This window comes from Urocampus carinirostris, chromosome 17, assembly GCF_059441175.1.
Source record: "Urocampus carinirostris isolate Australia breed hairy pipefish chromosome 17, RoL_Ucar_1.0, whole genome shotgun sequence".
In the NCBI taxonomy this organism is placed as follows: Eukaryota; Metazoa; Chordata; class Actinopteri; order Syngnathiformes; family Syngnathidae; genus Urocampus; species Urocampus carinirostris.
The window spans coordinates 4932126-4948858 of NC_142365.1; the positions used below are offsets into that span (position 1 = coordinate 4932126).

A 16733-nucleotide genomic window follows, 5' to 3' on the forward strand; every position below is an offset into this window, starting at 1 on the left:
CCACAGACTTTTGCACACTACAGACTATTATAACACCATCCCCCGATCTAAAACCAACATGAGGACAAGGAAAAACTCCAAAACCTCAACATTAGAAAAATGAAGAAACCTTGAGAAAAGACCTCACGTGAGGTAACCTCCCTTTGCCTCACAGGAAAACAATTAGGGGACCCCTGAACTACACAATTTCCAACTGGTTAAACTATTTTTAAGATAACCAAAGTATTGTAATACAGACTGCGAGTACAATCAACAGTCGTGTGTACTTTTTCTATTTAAAATCACTGTCGGCTCATCTCACGATACAAGGTGTCCCCCAAAAATGTATACACGTTTTATCAGTTTACAACTCAATCATTTATTCTTTGTTTATAGACTGAAACCGTCGAACTGAGTGGTGGAACCCAGAGTTGACTTTGAAGAAATAGAATGCTACAGGAAGTATGAACACACATCCATCTTCTGCGCAGCTTATCCTCTCGAGGGTCGCGAGGTATGAAAACACAGTAGAATGTCAGGACCAGAACAGAGACAGAACCCACTTGTGTACATTTCTCTCAGTTTTATTGGGAAGAAGGGAAAGGATTGCACACACGATCTGGTGATCGCTGGTCGCGGAAAGCAGGTCGCTCTGAACGCGGAAGTGGCACTTCCGTGGGGAGCGATGGCGGTGACAGAAGCGGAAAAAACGGGTCAGTAGCCGGGACAGGAGAGCAAAAAACATGGTCGGGATCAGCAACGAGTCGAAAGCCAGGAGAGGAGAGTAGATGTGGTCAAGATCAAAAAACGGGTCGAAGCCGGGAAACAGACGGGAGCCAAAACAGGAGTGAGTCAGGGTCGAAAAGCTTGTCTGGAGTAAACTGAGGTTCGCAGACGGACTGACAACAGGTGACAGAAAGGAGTGGGTTTAAATGGGGACAGGGAGCCAATCAGAGTCCGAGGCAGTTGGCGCCAAATGAGCGGCCACAGCTGCTTCGCATTAGTAATCATGACATAGAGATGCAAAGACAATTTAGACGGGAGTTTAATAAAGGACCTAAACTATTTTACAAATTTTTGTGTACGTATTGGCTCCAAAAATTCTGACCCCATTTTAATGGAAATGTAAACAGGTGTACTTTAGGCCTCCTTGTCTCTCTATTTAAACCCACTCCTTTTCTGTCCCCTTTTGTCAGTCCGTCTGCGAACCTCAGTGAACACTAGGCAAGCCTTTTTCCACCCTGACTCCCACCTGTTTGTTGGTCCTGTCTGTCCCCCAGCTTCGACACGTTTTTGATCCTAATCACGTCTACTCTCCCGTCCCGGCTTTCGACCTTTTTTGTTCCTGACCACGTTGACTCTCCTTTCTTGACTTACGACTCGCTAACGACCCCGACCACATTTTTGCTCCCCTGTCCCGGCCACTGACCCGTTTTTCCATTGCCGACACCGCAATCGCTCGCCACAGAAGATCCACTTCCGCGTTCAGAGCGACCTGCTTCCCGCGTCCAGCAATCGCCGGATCGTGGGCGCAACCCTTTCTCTTCCTTCAATAAAACTTGTGAGAAACGTACGCAATTGGGTCCTGTTTCCGTTCTGGTCCTGTCGCTTCAAAGTCAAATCTAGCTGCCATCACTCAGTTCAAGGGGTTCAGTCTATTAAGAAAGAATACATTATTGTGTAATCAACTGCTAAAATGTGTAGGCATTTTTGGGTCACTCTGTTCATGTCTTGCCTTTATTTCCTGAAATAGAAGCTAATCATATTTCTTAACTTGTGCGATGTATTTCAAAGTCTTTGAATAAATGTCTTATGTATATTTCGCTTTTTCCAGTCTGCTGTGTCGTTCAATGATGGGATAAATAAGAAGAAAATTAAGGCTAATTAACTTCCATGTTTAAAATTCACCACACAGAGCAGGTCTTCATATAATACTGTAATCAAATTGTCAGGACCAGAACGGAAGTAGGACCCAGATGCGTAACGTTAATCACAAGTTTATTGAGATATAGAGGAAAGGCAGCGCCCGTGGTCCGGTGCTCGCTGGACGCGGGAAGCAAGCCGTTTACGGGATCAGAACGTGTTGCGAAGGCAGAAGTGGATCGTCCGGAGCGGGAGATCGTAGTGCAGTAGATGGAAAAAACGAGTCGTTAGCCAGGACGGGAGATCAGAACGTGGTCAGGGTAAAAAAACGAGTCGTTAGCCGGAATGGGAGATCAAAACGTGGTCGGGGTAAAAAAAAACGGGCCGTTAGCCGGGGACAAACGGGGAAATCAGGAACTGACGAGTGGAAAACGGGTGGCAAAACGGGACCGACGGGAGTCAGAGTAAAAAAAAATGCTTGCCTTGTGAAAAGAGAGGTTTGCTGACAGACTGACAACAGGCGAGTGAAAGGACTGAGCTTAAGTAGGACGGGGAACCAATCAGGTAGCCAGCAGCAGCTGTAATCAGTCATCATGACACAAATATTGTATACTTTTGGAAGTTTGCATTAAAACTGGGCAAATGATGACTCACAACACGTGGTAAGCTTTCTTTCCTGGCTTTGATCTCTTTGATCTCCGGCAAAACGAACATCAAATGCGACAGAAACAAAATGAAAATAAATCCAAACAGCCTGCCAACATCATTTTTGCCGTTCCATGTATTCCGTTACTCCCCAAGCCTGCACAAAATTGAGTCATTGTGTTCATATTTAGTTTATTTTGTCTTTTATTAGCACATTTGGTATTGGAGTAATCCGAAAGTCATTGAAAGTAATCCAGTTAAAGTAACCCTACCCAACCCTGTTCATCAAATAAGACATTTACACGTTATCGCTAATAACTTCTGCTCATTAAGAATGTTTTGTGGTTAGTGTTTTGTTTAGTAAAGTAATTTCATCGAGGCTGAAATTTATTTTAGGTTAAATAAATGTTTGAAAGTACATTAAGTATTATTTAGCGAAGGGGTCACCAACTTTTTGGAACCTGAGAGCTACTTTTTTGTTTGAACCACAACTCTCAAATAACAACTTATGTTATTACAATGTTGTTACAATGTTATTATTACGTCCTTACCAGGTTATAATGTTTAGAAATAGGGAAAAAATAAACACCATCGTCCACAAAAACATTGTTTTTATAGACACTAATCATGTCAATGATTTATCATGCCCATTACAAATTACATTTTCTAGAAAATCACTATGACCTATCACTGGTGAGCTATTTTCAGAACTGGTCAGGGGGCTACTCAGGTGCGATTAGGGGGCTACGCGTTGGAGACCCCTGATTTGGCGCCACCTAGTGGTATAAAAACTCTATTGATAATGCATTACAGACTCTCCCCTACTTACGACTATTCGACTTACGAAAAACAGTAAATACAAACTTTTTTTTTTCGAGATGTCAAAAAATATCCGGACATTGCTGTAAGAATGATTTTGTATTGTGTGCACCTTTTTTTAGAGTACAGGACATTACTGTAGTGCTTCTTTCCGCTGTGAGAGGTCACTTAGCATCCACCCCAAAGAAGAAATCTGGCTTCCTCTTTCAAGTTGGTGTGTAAATATTCTATACTGTATCTCCAGCGCGCTAAGAACTTTGGCATTTTTATTGTTTAATATCTCGTCAAGATGGTTGGTGTCAAGTGTAAAGAAGAGGCGAGCGGTTGGTTTCTTTTGAAACGAAAGTGGAGTAAGAAAGCTTGATGCGGTTGAGAAAAATTTCGGCCACTTTTTACCACGGAAGAGGACCTCTTGAAGCGCATCTTCCAAAAGTAAGTTAAACTCGACTTCACTTATCTTCATAGAGCATATTTTCCGCAATGTTTCTTTTTCAGTACAAAACAATACAGGTTACTTATACAAGCTTTAAACATACAAAATATAGCACTGAAGCAACTTACGGACAAATTCAACTTACGAACGATCGTCCGGAACCTATCTTGTTCGTAAGTAGGGTAGCGTCTGTACACTCTCCCATGGCCCAAAATAAACATTTCAGTCCGAAGTTGCTACGTGTTTTGCGGATAGACATTCGAGATACGTCTGCTGAAAGGCCCAACTGAAAGCAGATCGCCGTTTTGATAGATCGTCTACTCGTTCGTGAGTAGGGCAGCGTCTGTATTGATATGGACAATAAGCGAAAATACATCAAGTTCTATATTAATGTTCGTTTTTTTAAATAGTCATAAGTCGAGTTTTTTTTTTTAACATAACAGTAGGCTCGCTTTGAGGGAGCTGACATGGTTGTCTGCCATCTTACTGCAAGAACCCATAAAACCAAAACCCTTGCGACAGGCTGGGCAAAAAATGAGAAGAGATACTGTATTGTACAATTTGGTTGCTTTGAATCTCCGTAGTTTTTTTCCACTTAAACTTTGTAAAACTCGTTTTCAGTAGCACTTCACAGTACATGAACACCAAGTAGTCAAATACTGTACCTTTAAGAGAGGGAGTATGGTTGAGGATATTTTATTACACACATTATATTCATGTGCTTTTATAATAATCATTAAAAATGAAAATTTAAATTACTCTAGTCTACACTGTAGTTCAGGAAATGAATTTTGCAACTCGTCAATGTAAAGTAATAAAAGAGATTTTTTTTTTTATATCTCTGTCTTTAGAATATGTCAGTATTTTGAAACAAAGCCTGACTCTAAAATTATGTTTAACTTTAAATATGAAACCTGTACGATTTTCTGATTATTTATGTATTTATTTTTTTGGTAGCGTTTGAACGGGGAGGGGCTGTTCCTGTTCTTCGGGAGCGGACGTGGCAGCGCCCCCCAAGCTTGTGACTGAACCCACCCTTACATTTGCAGATAAACGAGCGACAATGTCTGCTGACTAACTTGCCATTAACACTCGACGTGTTCCATTGACGGTGACGAGCCATTTTCAAACATTTAATGAGCTGACATTTGCAGTCCCCAAATAACTTCCGTTTCACTCTGGCAGCGATTGGTAGGGTCTGGTCTGAATCTCTTAGCTAGCGTTCATTGCACGCTGAATAAATCGCTCATTAACTGACGATACAGTTCATTGTACGAAATTCCTTAAACACCCAATTTGTTCTGTTCTAGGAGACAAGCCATTTTCGGACAACTGACGCGCTGTTGTTCGCAGTCTCCGAGTCCAAAGAGCTTCCGTTTCGCTCTGGCAGCTGTTGGACTGGTCTGGGGATCCCTCTGCACTAGTAATAGTGATTCCGGCTCTTTTGAGAGGACCGTCTTTTTGGGCTCACTTACTAAAAAGAGCCGGCTCTTTCAGTTCTCAAGATTTTCGTTTTTAATGAGATATTATAAAAATAATCAAACATTTTGATCAAATTATTTCATTTTGAAAATGTATTATGCAACCATATAATAATAGCCATGTTTCCCTCACCACACAGTAAACTATGACCTAATTTAAACTTTAAAATGATTCGTACCTAAGGAGTAAGCAAACAACAACGAGATGATGCTACTCATATTGACAAGTCATAAGCACTTTCAAAAGCGAGAGAGAGAGAGAAAGAAAGAGAAAGAACGAAAAGGGTAGAGAAAGAAAGGTAATGAGAGAGAAAGAGAAAAAGAGGATGAAAGGGAGTGAGACAAAAAGAATTCGTGAGATAAAAGAGAGAAATGGAAAGAAAATTAAATGGAAAAATAAAGAGAGAAATTGATAGAGAAAGAGGAAAAGACAGATAGAAAGAAGGTAGATACAGAAAGAGAGAGAGGGATAGGTAAAGAGAGAGAAAGAGAAAATAGAGAGTGAGAAAGAGAGAGATGGGGAGGTAGAGTAAAAGAGAGACAGTGAAAAAAAGATAAATGCTTGGAGAAAGAAAGGGAGCAAGAGAAGGGCAGAAATAGAAAGAAATTGTGTCAAACAGAAAGAGAACAAGAAAGGGACAGTGAGAAAGGAAGAGAAATAAAGGTAATGAGAGAGAAAGAGAAGAAGAGAATTAGTGAGATAAAAGAGAGGGATATAAAGAAAAATAGGTAGAAAAATAAAGAGAGAAATTAATAGAGGAAGGGGAAAAGACAGGTAGAAAGAAGGTAGATGTAGAAAGAGAGAAGGATAGGTAAAGAGAGGGAGAAAGGAAGAAAAATAGAGAGTGAGAAAGAGAGATGGAGATGTAGAGTAAAAGAGAGACAGTGAAAGAAAGATAAATGCTTAGAGAAAGAAAGGGAGCAAGAGAAGGGTAGAAATTGAAAAATTGTGAGTCAAAGAGAAAGAGAAAAAGAAAGGGACAGTGAGAAAGGAAGAGAAATAAAGGTAATGAGAAAGAGAGGAAGAAAGGGCGTGAAACAAAAAGAGAATTAGTGAGATAAGAGAGAAATAGAAAGACAAATTGGTAGAAAAATAAAAAGATAAATTAATAAAGAGGAAAAGACAGGTAGAAAGAAGGTAGATGTAGAAAGAGAGAAGGATAGGTAAAGAGAGGGACGAAGGAAGAAAAATAGAGAGTGAGAAAGAGAGAGATGGAGATGTTGGGTAAAAGAGAGACAGTGAAAAAAGAGAAATGCATAGAGAAAGAAAGGGAGTAAGAAAAAGACAGAAATAGAAAGAAATTGTGAGTCAAAGAGAAATAGAAAAAGAAAGCGACAGTGAGAAAGGAAGAGAATGAAAAAGAGAAATAAAATAGAAAGAGAGACAGAGACAAAAAAGGAAAGAGAGTGAGAGAGAGGAAAAGGGAGGGATGGAAAGAGAGAACGAGAGGAAAACAGAGCGTTTCTACAGAGACCGGCTCTCATCGTTCACTTCAACGAGCCTACTCCTAGAACTCATCGTTCGCGAACGACACATCCCTAGTCGCTCCCCCTTCACCCCACCGGCGAGCTAGCGTAAATCGCCCGCTGAACAAGTCGCCCATTCTCCACCTTCAATGGAGGCGCAGCCCAAGGAGCGGCTACGGGACAGTCGGAACCAACACCGCGGGGACAATGCCAGCCCCCCTCGGTCGACCGCTTGCCCCAAACATGACCAGAGCCACGTCCACCAGCGACAGCATCCGGAAACGAACGCGAAGAAAACAGGTTGGAAGATCCCCCGAAAAGTTAGCTAGCACTCCGCTAGCTTCACTCGGCTAATGTCAACTCGTGTCTTTTTCCACCCGGCCTTATTAATCCAAACGCCTCGCGTGTATTCTAAAATATAACACATTAATAACATTTTAGCGATAAAACAAACAAAAATGACTCCGCGTTGAATGCCGGCGTACATGGCGTGACAGTTGCGGCCATTGCTGCTTTAACATGTCGCGAATTGACCTTGCGCGCCGGTGCCCACATTCTCCCCCATGCCGCCCGGAGAACTACTTCGAGTTGCCGCTATTTGTATCTCCGTACACGCCGACAATTATGGCAGACTACCCAGAAAAATGGAGCCGAGGCCGTTTAAGCCCACTACCGCCGTCGTCCCGTTTGGGAAAAGCAGCCGGCTCCGTTGGAATGTTGGAGCTGCCATTTCCGGTCGGCCATGTTACAACACAACTGACGGGCAGTCGTTCTAGTTAGCTAACTACGGGTAGTTATTACTAGTATTAAATAACTAACCACATACTTTCATCGTCACATAATTTAGTTTTTGTTACCTGACCACAAAATGATAGGTTTTGGTTACAATCCAGCTGCTAGCTTAGCTAAGTGAAGTTAGCTCGTGTTAGCAAGCAGGCCCGTTACTTTCTAAATGTGCGAGGAAATCAAGCGAGAATTTAGCGACAATTTAATAAAATTGTGCCTTGTATCATGGAATGATTGCTTCTTACGAACTGGCTTAGATTTAAATTCAAAATAATAGAATTGTCACTGATTACCACATAGTAAACAGTATTATTCAGGATAATTGTATTGAATCGTCATATCAACGTTGTGTAACACTGTATTCAACGAGATTAGACGTGGCAATCCTGATGTAAATATAAAAGATTGTCAGGATGAATAAGTAATAATATATACAACTTAGTGCTTAGGAATGGGCCTAAGTTATAACCAGTGTTGGGCACGTTACTTTTAAAACGGTAATTAGTTATAGTTACTACTTATGATCCCAAGAGCCAAGAAGAGATCCGCAGGTTCGAGAGCGTTCTCCATTCGGGCCCCGGTTCTGTGGAATGCTCTTCCCCATGAGATTCGATCTGCATCCTCAGTAGAACTGTTTAAATCTAGGCTTAAAACATACTTCTATTCTATAGCATATGAATAACCTATATTTTATGTTGACAATATCTGTGTTTTATTTATTATTGCAACATCCATTGCAGCCTGGTCATCATGGAATAGGGATTACCTCATGTGCGGTCCCTTCTCAATATTTCTTCATTTACCTCATACTGAGATTTTGAGTTTTTCCTTGCCCTCATGTAGGTTTTAGATCAGGGGATGGTGTAATAAGTCTGTGGTTTGCAATAGTCTGTGGTCTTTGCAGCCCTTTGAGACTCTTTGTGATTAAGGGCTATACAAATAAACATGACTTGACTTATTCCAAAGGTAACTCAGTAACTGAATTGCTTTATAGTAAAAGTAACAAGTTACCAGGGAAAGTAACTATTTTTGTTACTTAAAATAAAGTTGTCAATTGTCAAAGAATTTCACATTTTCTTAGCAGTAGTTGAGTCAGTAGAACAGATAGCATGTAATGGTCTCCTAGAACCTTGTAATATTTATTGCATCTCACCAGCAACAGATTTATGTTACACTTGAAGTCCAACAAAAATAATTGATAAACAGAAATGTACTTAAACGTTCTTGACATACTGTTTTTGAGCGCCAGAAAAATATGCTGCAAAGTATGTTTTCAGTTGTGTGCGCTTGTTTAGGGTGGTGATGGCCGGGAATGAAGCCATTACTGAGCCTGTTGTCCTTGTTTTAAGGGACCTGGAGCACAGACCAGATCATAATATTGCAATAAACATATTTTTTTTTTCTGTTACACAATCGAGAAAATCTCATATATTCTGGATTCATTACAAATCGACTGAAATCTTACAAGTCTTAGACTGTTTTAAAATTCCCGCTTATGTCAAATTTAAATATCCCTCCTCAAAATATTGGAAAGTCACTTTATCATAGTTGGCTGTAAGCCATAATTGGCAATATTAAAATTATAAAAGGCTTGCAAGATATCAGTTTTTTTTATAATGAATCCATATGTAGTTACATTTTCTTCACTTAGGCAAGGTAGAGAAAAAAAATCAGTTTTGTGTGCTTGTTCAGGGTGGTAATGGTGATGTGGAAGAAACCGTCTCCGAGCCTTTTCTTTGTTTTATGGGACCCGTAGCGTCTACCAAAGAGCAGCAGGTCAAAAAGGTAGTGGCTGAAGTGAGAGGAGTCCTCTGCTGCGGTAGCAGGGGCCAGTAACATTCGTCTTTTTTTAAATTAGATACCGCCGTTATCTGCTCAGAGCATCTTGGCTAGAATAGTTAATTTAAAATACAACATGACCACTCTTTAAAGTTTGCTCTTGGTTCATTCAGACCATGTGGACTTGTCGGCTGCATATCACGTCCCTAATTTAACCCACCGTGCTCATCTTCCGATGTGTCATAATGTATTTTTGGGTGAAGGTTCATGTCGAAATCGCGGCAGGGTGAGTTGGCCCTCTGTTGTCGGGTTAAAGCTATGATTATAACAGCAGTGCTTTGTGAACTTTGACCTCAGCTGCACAGGACAAGTTGGTTTTTGCAAAGGAACAGATCAACAAAGTCAGCTTTTTGTGCTTTGAGGCGATCACATGCTTTTTCTTTGTATTATAAAAGAATGTTCAATACGACACCTAATTCCTTGATTATTGATGTGATTATTTCATTAAATAACAATTTGCATTTTTAAATTTAAAATCCCAACATAATCTTTCCTTGAAACGGCATTTATTTAAAGGTAATTTACCATTCATTTAATTCCAGGTTCCTGATTATTAAATGGCATCTAAATGGCAGCCAATATTTGTAGAGATTAGTATCTGCACTGATACCTGGGAGCTCTGTATATCCATCCATTATCTTCCGGTTTTAAGTTTGGCATTTCTCACCGTGACATGAACCTCAAGTTAATGTAACAAATTATCATCTAAATTTATTTCTGTCTCTTCTCCAGGCATCAAAATATTAAGCGCTGGCGAGGAGGAAGTGGAAAAGGGTACACATTTGTTTTCTGCTGTTGGCATGCCGAATCCCCCCTACAGCAATGGAAACAGGCGTGCGAGTAACACAGTTGTGAATCAGAAGTCCACCCAACGGCTTTATTCGGCTCCAAAGACCAGCAGCAAAGAACTAGATCATATAAAGACTATGGATCTTAAAAATAATAAGCTTGAATTGAATTATCATGAGGATAAGAACGATCATGCTGCGTCACTGCAAAATGGTGTTTCGCACCGCGGTGGGATTATGAACGGCTATTCTTGCAAGGACAATGATGGCAGCGGGTCTGAAGGTGGATATACCACGTCGAAGAAACGTAAGGCCAGGTGTATCGTGAAGAACACGGACTTTGCGATGAGAGAAAATGACATTCAGCAGGGAATCTATGCCCTGGAGCCTGCAGGTTCCAATACCGAGGCAGCTGAGAAGGGGAGGACTTCGAAACCCAACTGTTTGAAAGGCACACACAAAGGAGAGAGCCAGTCTTCACCTAGACGGACTGCAGCCTCAGAGGCCTTCGTTGGGGAACTTCAGAGGAAGACCTCAGATGGGAAAGCTGTCAGTAAAAAGACTGAGGAGAGGCACAGAGCCAAGGTTTGCTCGGCTTCAAAAGAGGATTCATGGACTTTGTTCAAGCCCCCTCCAGTGTTTCCTGTGGACAATAGCAGCGCTAAAATAGTCCCCAAGATAAGTTATGCAAGTAAAGTCAAAGAGAACCTCAACAAAGCAGCTGATGCGCTGCCTCCGCCTGTGAGACTGTCACAGGTCCCCATGTCCGCCGTGAAAACTGTCTCGTCGGCGAGCTTCACCAACGGCCCGCTTTCAGCCGGTGCGAATGGCTGCCCCTCGGTGGGTACCTTCTTTGCTCCCGCTGCGTCAGGAAGTGGCGATAATGTAGCATCTCCTTTGGAAAGTAATTGTAGCTCGACGGATAGCCCCGTTGAGGGAGAGGAGTACGAACTGAGAAATTGCTCCCTCTTCGTTTACCCTTTAAATATGCAACCCGCGCTCCCCAGTGCCCGCCAACTTAACCCGCCGGCTTCTCCGGCAAATCAGAAAGCCTTGGGCGAAATCTTCCAGAACAAATGGGGGCTTTCGTTCATTAACGAGCCCAATTTAGGGCCCGAAGGGGAAAGTGGGCCGGCGTCGGCGGAGGACAACCCATCTGTTAGCCAGTGTCAGGCCAAAGTTGACCAGCCTCGCCTAGAGGAAGGTGTTTTTTTCCTGGAGCCGGGCACTTTGGCTCAAGATGCTGAACACAGGACTTTGACAATTTCGCCTCTCTGCGTTCCTGCTGTGGTTGACAATGAAGAAACAAATAACTTAGATTCTACCTGTAAGGATAATGGTGCTAAACGTGTACAGGACCACACAGCAACAGTGTTTGGGAACTGTAGAGAACAGGCTAAAGATGTCTGCAAAAGGCGAAGTTGGGGGTCCTTTGACCTTAAAGCTGCTGTCGCTTATCACACTAAAGGTAAGCTATTTCTGCAATAGTAAATATTTGTTTCCAAATGTTTATTGGGTTTCAAGAAAAGTTTACGCTTAAATAACCCGATACGCTCAATTTTTGATGTTTCATTCTTATTAACACTTATTTGTGTTTTCTATTCCTCTTCAGAAATGGAACTCATTTTCAACTTGCAAAAACAATGTAAGTAACATTTATGAGTTGTCGTTTTTCCCCCCGTGTTATTTATTAATTATTTTGGGGAAATGTATCCAATACTAATCCATAAAATCATTGATCATTTAGGTTTCTTTCGCCCCATACACGAATGAAGAAATGTTATTTAAAAGTTTTAATGTTTTTGTTTAGTTATTCTCTTTAAAGGGTATTTTATAGTTATTTAAAATTATTATTACACAGTTTCAAGATAACCAAATCAAACTGTTTGACAGTTACTCTGTACACAAAATTCAGTTTTGAATTATGTAGGTATTTAATATTAAAAAATGTCAAAAAAATATATATTTATTTATCATATAGCAGGGAATTCCTTCAAAATCAAAGTACAATTCCATTTTACAGAAACCGCTCACAAATCATTTGTTAAAAAATAAATAAAAAGTATCAATCCATCTATTATCTGCACCGTTTATCCTTAGTAGGGTTACGGGGGTGCTGGAGCCCCACAGCTATCTTCGGGCAGTGGGCAGGGGACACCCTGAACTGGTAGCCAGTCGCAGGGCACACAGTGTGACGGACAACTCACTCGTTCATTCACACCTCGGGACAATTTGGACCGGCCAATCAACATAACATGCATGTTTTTGGAATGTGGGAGGAAAGCTGAGTGCCCGGAGGAAACCCATGCAGGCATGAGGAGAATATGCAAACTCCACACGGATAGGCTGCAGTAGCTGGACTTAAACCCTGAACTTCCACACCATGGGGCTGCGCGCTTATCACCCAGCCGTCGTGCCGCTAATATATATCTATATATATATATATATATATATATATATATATATATATATATACACTTTTTTTCTTCAATGAGTTGAAAATAAATACTTCAGGAACCTTCTCATATGAAAACAGTTTCATTTCACTCATGTTCTAAAATTAGAAAAAGTCAAATAAGATAAACTGTTGTTCTAAATGGGTGGAAGATGATTATCACGACAGTGTTTAGACATTTTTAAAGGTCAAAAATATTAAAAATCTGACTCCAGCTTGTCAGTGAAACTGATATTGACCTAAATAAAGTGAAAATATATTTTATCATCTAAATAATGAACTTTTTCTTTTTTTGTTAAGGTCCAAATCGAGTGTGGGTTTATGCTGAGACCAAGGAAGTACCTGACCAGTGAGGTCAACGTCCGCAGTTCTCGGATTCATAACTTCTGGGTGCTTTGGTTAACCTCCCTGGAAATCCTCCTTGGGGGAAGTGGACAACTGTGAAAACATTTGCTTTTTTTGGGAAGGTATGGTCAGACTAATACACCATCGGTTTGGTTGTCCTATCGAAATGAGCAGATGTCTGCACCAAGTTGGGCGTTAAAGGAGCAGACTGATTGCTCCAAAGTAAAAGCCTTTCTTGCGGCAACTCGAAAATTGTCGAAAGGACGCATTAAAAACACGAGCGCAGGCCAGAATGCGCAGACGAGCAACAAAGGCCTTCGCCGAATGGACAATGGGAGTGAACGGCGGGAAACATTTTGTCTTAAGAATCCGCAGGGCAAATCTCAGCCAATCCTGAGCGTCGTCTTTGCCCGTCCCAGTCGCTAGCGTGCTGCAGGTGACAACACCTCCGCAAACCAAAATGCCAAGTTTTCGCATCGTCTGTTTTCCACACGTTTTCAGATTGTTGCTTTCGTAGATTTACTTTTTCATACTTGACCTCCCGCCTCCCGATTCGAACACGCCGCCACATTGTCGCAAGCCGCTGACGGCTTGAAAGCAGTTGTCCGCCACGATGCCACGTAAATCACCTTCTCCATGTCAGTATTCAACGCAACTGTCGATTTTTTTCAGAGCGTGCGTTTGCTTCAAATTTGGATCGGTAGCACTTTATGTAAACGCGTTTTCTGTCCTTGCTCTATCGCTACAGCGCCTCCCTAAATACACACCTGTCACTTTTTGAACAAAATCATTCAATTTAACTCAGGTAGCCTTTTTAAATCCATGCCTAGTTCATTTCTCCCCCCACCTTCAGTTGTGATGCCCTTTTTAATTTGGAAACATACAATTGAATCTATTTATGGAAAAAAAGATGTGATTTAAAACAAACGCGTTTTTAATGAAAATCATCGTCCTGTTATAAATTAGTCGTAGATGAGTTTGTTTGAGGTACTGGTTTTTTTTTTCCTAAACATGCTAGCCTGTATTGTTTCATGTTCATTAACCTCTTGACAAGTTTTTCTATGTGCTAGTGTTCTCATCTTGCTGCTTTTGCTCGATTAGACTTCACAGCTTTTTTTTTTCTTCTTCAAACTGAGTCAACTTGACATTGAATTTACATCGTTTTTGTTTGGGCATTGTCGAGCGTCAAAATGCTCCCCTGGTATTGTGTAACTTAATTGTCAAGTCCTTAAAAAAAGAAAAAAAAGCCTATGGAAATGCCAGGTTTGCTTTTGGAATACTTGATAACAATGTCAAGTTATCTCAGGCACGTTTAGGCTTCGGTGCGTCAAAACAGGGTGGTAAAAAGAGTGACGCGTTCGATAGTTTAGAAAGAAATTCCTTTCTCGTCCAAGCACTTAACAGAGCAAAAAAAGCCTTTGTATGTCGTTGAATCCTGCAGCCTGAAAACCAAAAAAAAAAAAACGCCTGAGTGTAAATGTATGCGTGTGTGAGAAGTCAGGGCCTGATTACATAGAGTCATGCCCCCCCCCACCACTTCTCAGGATGTGCAATCACCTCAAGAACGCTGACATAGGCTTCCACATCACCAGGATGACTCGGGCCTCTTGACACATTCAGTGCCATCGACTGTTTTACACGTCAAATAATTCGGCTTGGCTGAAAGCAAACGAGTCAATTTTTGGCGCCTCATCCACCTCCTTTTGTTTAAGATATGCAATTTTTTGTATTTCATGTAACCCCCCTCCTCATTAAGTGTTGAGCGAATGAAAAATCTCTCACGGCAATTTCGATTGTTTCTGATCGGCTTCCAGCATCTCTCGGTGCCATGACATCCCCGTGATGCTTACTCTTAGCTCTGCTGATTCTTTTTTTTGTAAGCCGGAATTAGTTGAGATGATTTTTAAACAAATTTTGTTTCAAAGAATGCATGAGTGGCGCTAAATGCCAAATCAGGCGAAGCGCAAATTGTCAAGTGTGTGTGTGATGTAGCACATGGTGAATTTTAACAAAATGATATAATATAAACGTGTTTAAAAAATATTTTCAAGTTTTGAACTAACTTATCCATAGTTGCACAAATAGGTCAAGTTATAAAAAAAGGAGTATATGACATTAAAAGTTTTAAAATTTGTCATTTTTGGTAGCAATATGTCATTTATTGAACAAATATGGAGATGATTAAATTGCCATCTGGATCGCGCTAATCCCCCTTTGATCAATCTCTCCACCCTTTTCCAGTGCTTTTTCTTAGGAGCTTTATTGATCCCTATTTCCTCAATTTGCAATTTGACGTTTTGTTTTTGTCTTTTGCTCCTAAAACAAAGGCAAGGGGATTTCTCTCAAATGTCTTAAAAGTCTACAAACGACCCTTTGCTTTTTGCTTTGCATTGAACAGAAAAGTTGGCGTTTGTTTAAGCATGAAAATTCCAAACAATGTTCAAAAAAATCTTCCAATGTCACTTTTAGTTTCTATTAAAATGTAAAATTAATCAATTCTGATTGTCCTGGATTTTTATGTGTGTGTATGAGTGGTCTGCTTAGCTTTTAGACAGATTTGTGTGAATTTACGCCCCCTGGTGGTTTAAAATATGTGGTACATCTGGTCCGGAGATGTGTGACATCGTTTGCTGCCTGCTGGAATTAATCTTTTTTGCAGTTGTGGGCGGGGTGTCATTCTGCGCGATATGGTTCATTGACTGTTTTTCCATTACTAAAGAGCCACAATGAGTTTTTTTTTCACCCCGTTCCTTGCCCGAATATATTTGCCTCCGTTCATTGCGCTGATAGTGTTGTTGAGATTGCATGCACATCTGTGAATACGGAGCAAGGGGGACCAAATTTTTGAGTATTGCGTGTGACAATACACATTCACAGCCTTCCCAGATTACGTTTATGCTAATTGAAATACATTGCTGCCTATAAGAAAAGAAATGCCCAAATCGTTAATGGACTATACATACAAGTGATAGTTTTATAAAGAAAACATTTATTTGCACTGGCACATTCTCCAATTTCTGTTTAAAATGTTCAGTTAATAAAATGAGGTACAGCCTGAATATATGCTTAAGGTTTGGATAGCTATGGGAAGTTTACAGATTACCTACTGCCCTGAATGCATCGTTTTGCAAGCCCACAGCATGGCTGAAAGATTTCCATCTGTGATCAACCTTTATAAACAGTGTTGAGCACGTCAGTTTAAAAAAAAGTCATTTGTAATACTCATTCCAAACAGTAACTGAATAACTATAGTAAAATTAACTAGTTACCAGGGTAAGCAACTATTTTTCTACATTCGAGTTACCTACAAAGGTACATACGAACATTTTTTTGGGATGTCGAAAAAGATCAGGAAATGGCTGTACGTTACATTTTGTATTGTGTGCACCTTTTTCCGAGTACAGGACAGAACTGAAGTGCTTCTTTCTGACGTGTTGCGCTGTGAGAGGTCACCCAGCATCCACCCTGAAGAAATCTGCTTCCTCTTCCTAGTTCGTGTGTGAACATTCTATGCTGTATCTCCAGCGCGCTAAGAACTGTGACATTTTTATTGTTTAATATCTCTTACATCCATTCAATATGGTTGGCGTACAGGAGAGGCGAGCCGAAAGTGGAATAAGAAAGCTTTGATGCGGTTGAGAAAATGGTTGGATTGCTTTTTTTCAGCCACTTTTTACCACAGCAGAGGAAGTCGCTTAACTTCCAAAAGTAAGTTAAACTGAACTTTATTTATCTTTATAGTCGAGTCATGTTTATTTGTATAGCCCTTAATCACAAAGAGCCTCAAAGATCTTCACGGACCACAGAATGTGAATGCATAATGTGTAGCTTTG

At 40.7% G+C, this 16733-nt stretch overlaps 1 protein-coding gene across 1 annotated transcript; it reads left to right on the top strand.

Moving 5' to 3' along the window:
* The first annotated feature begins 6782 nt into the window (after nucleotides 1-6782).
* On the top strand, nucleotides 6783-15397 carry nufip2 (nuclear FMR1 interacting protein 2). The gene is made up of 4 exons (XM_088321452.1): nucleotides 6783-6987; nucleotides 10045-11568; nucleotides 11713-11745; nucleotides 12856-15397. The coding sequence occupies exons 1-4, from the start codon at nucleotides 6837-6839 to the stop codon at nucleotides 12906-12908; spliced, it is 1761 nt and encodes a 586-aa protein (XP_088177578.1). The 5' UTR covers nucleotides 6783-6836; the 3' UTR covers nucleotides 12909-15397.
* The last annotated feature ends 1336 nt before the right edge of the window (nucleotides 15398-16733 follow it).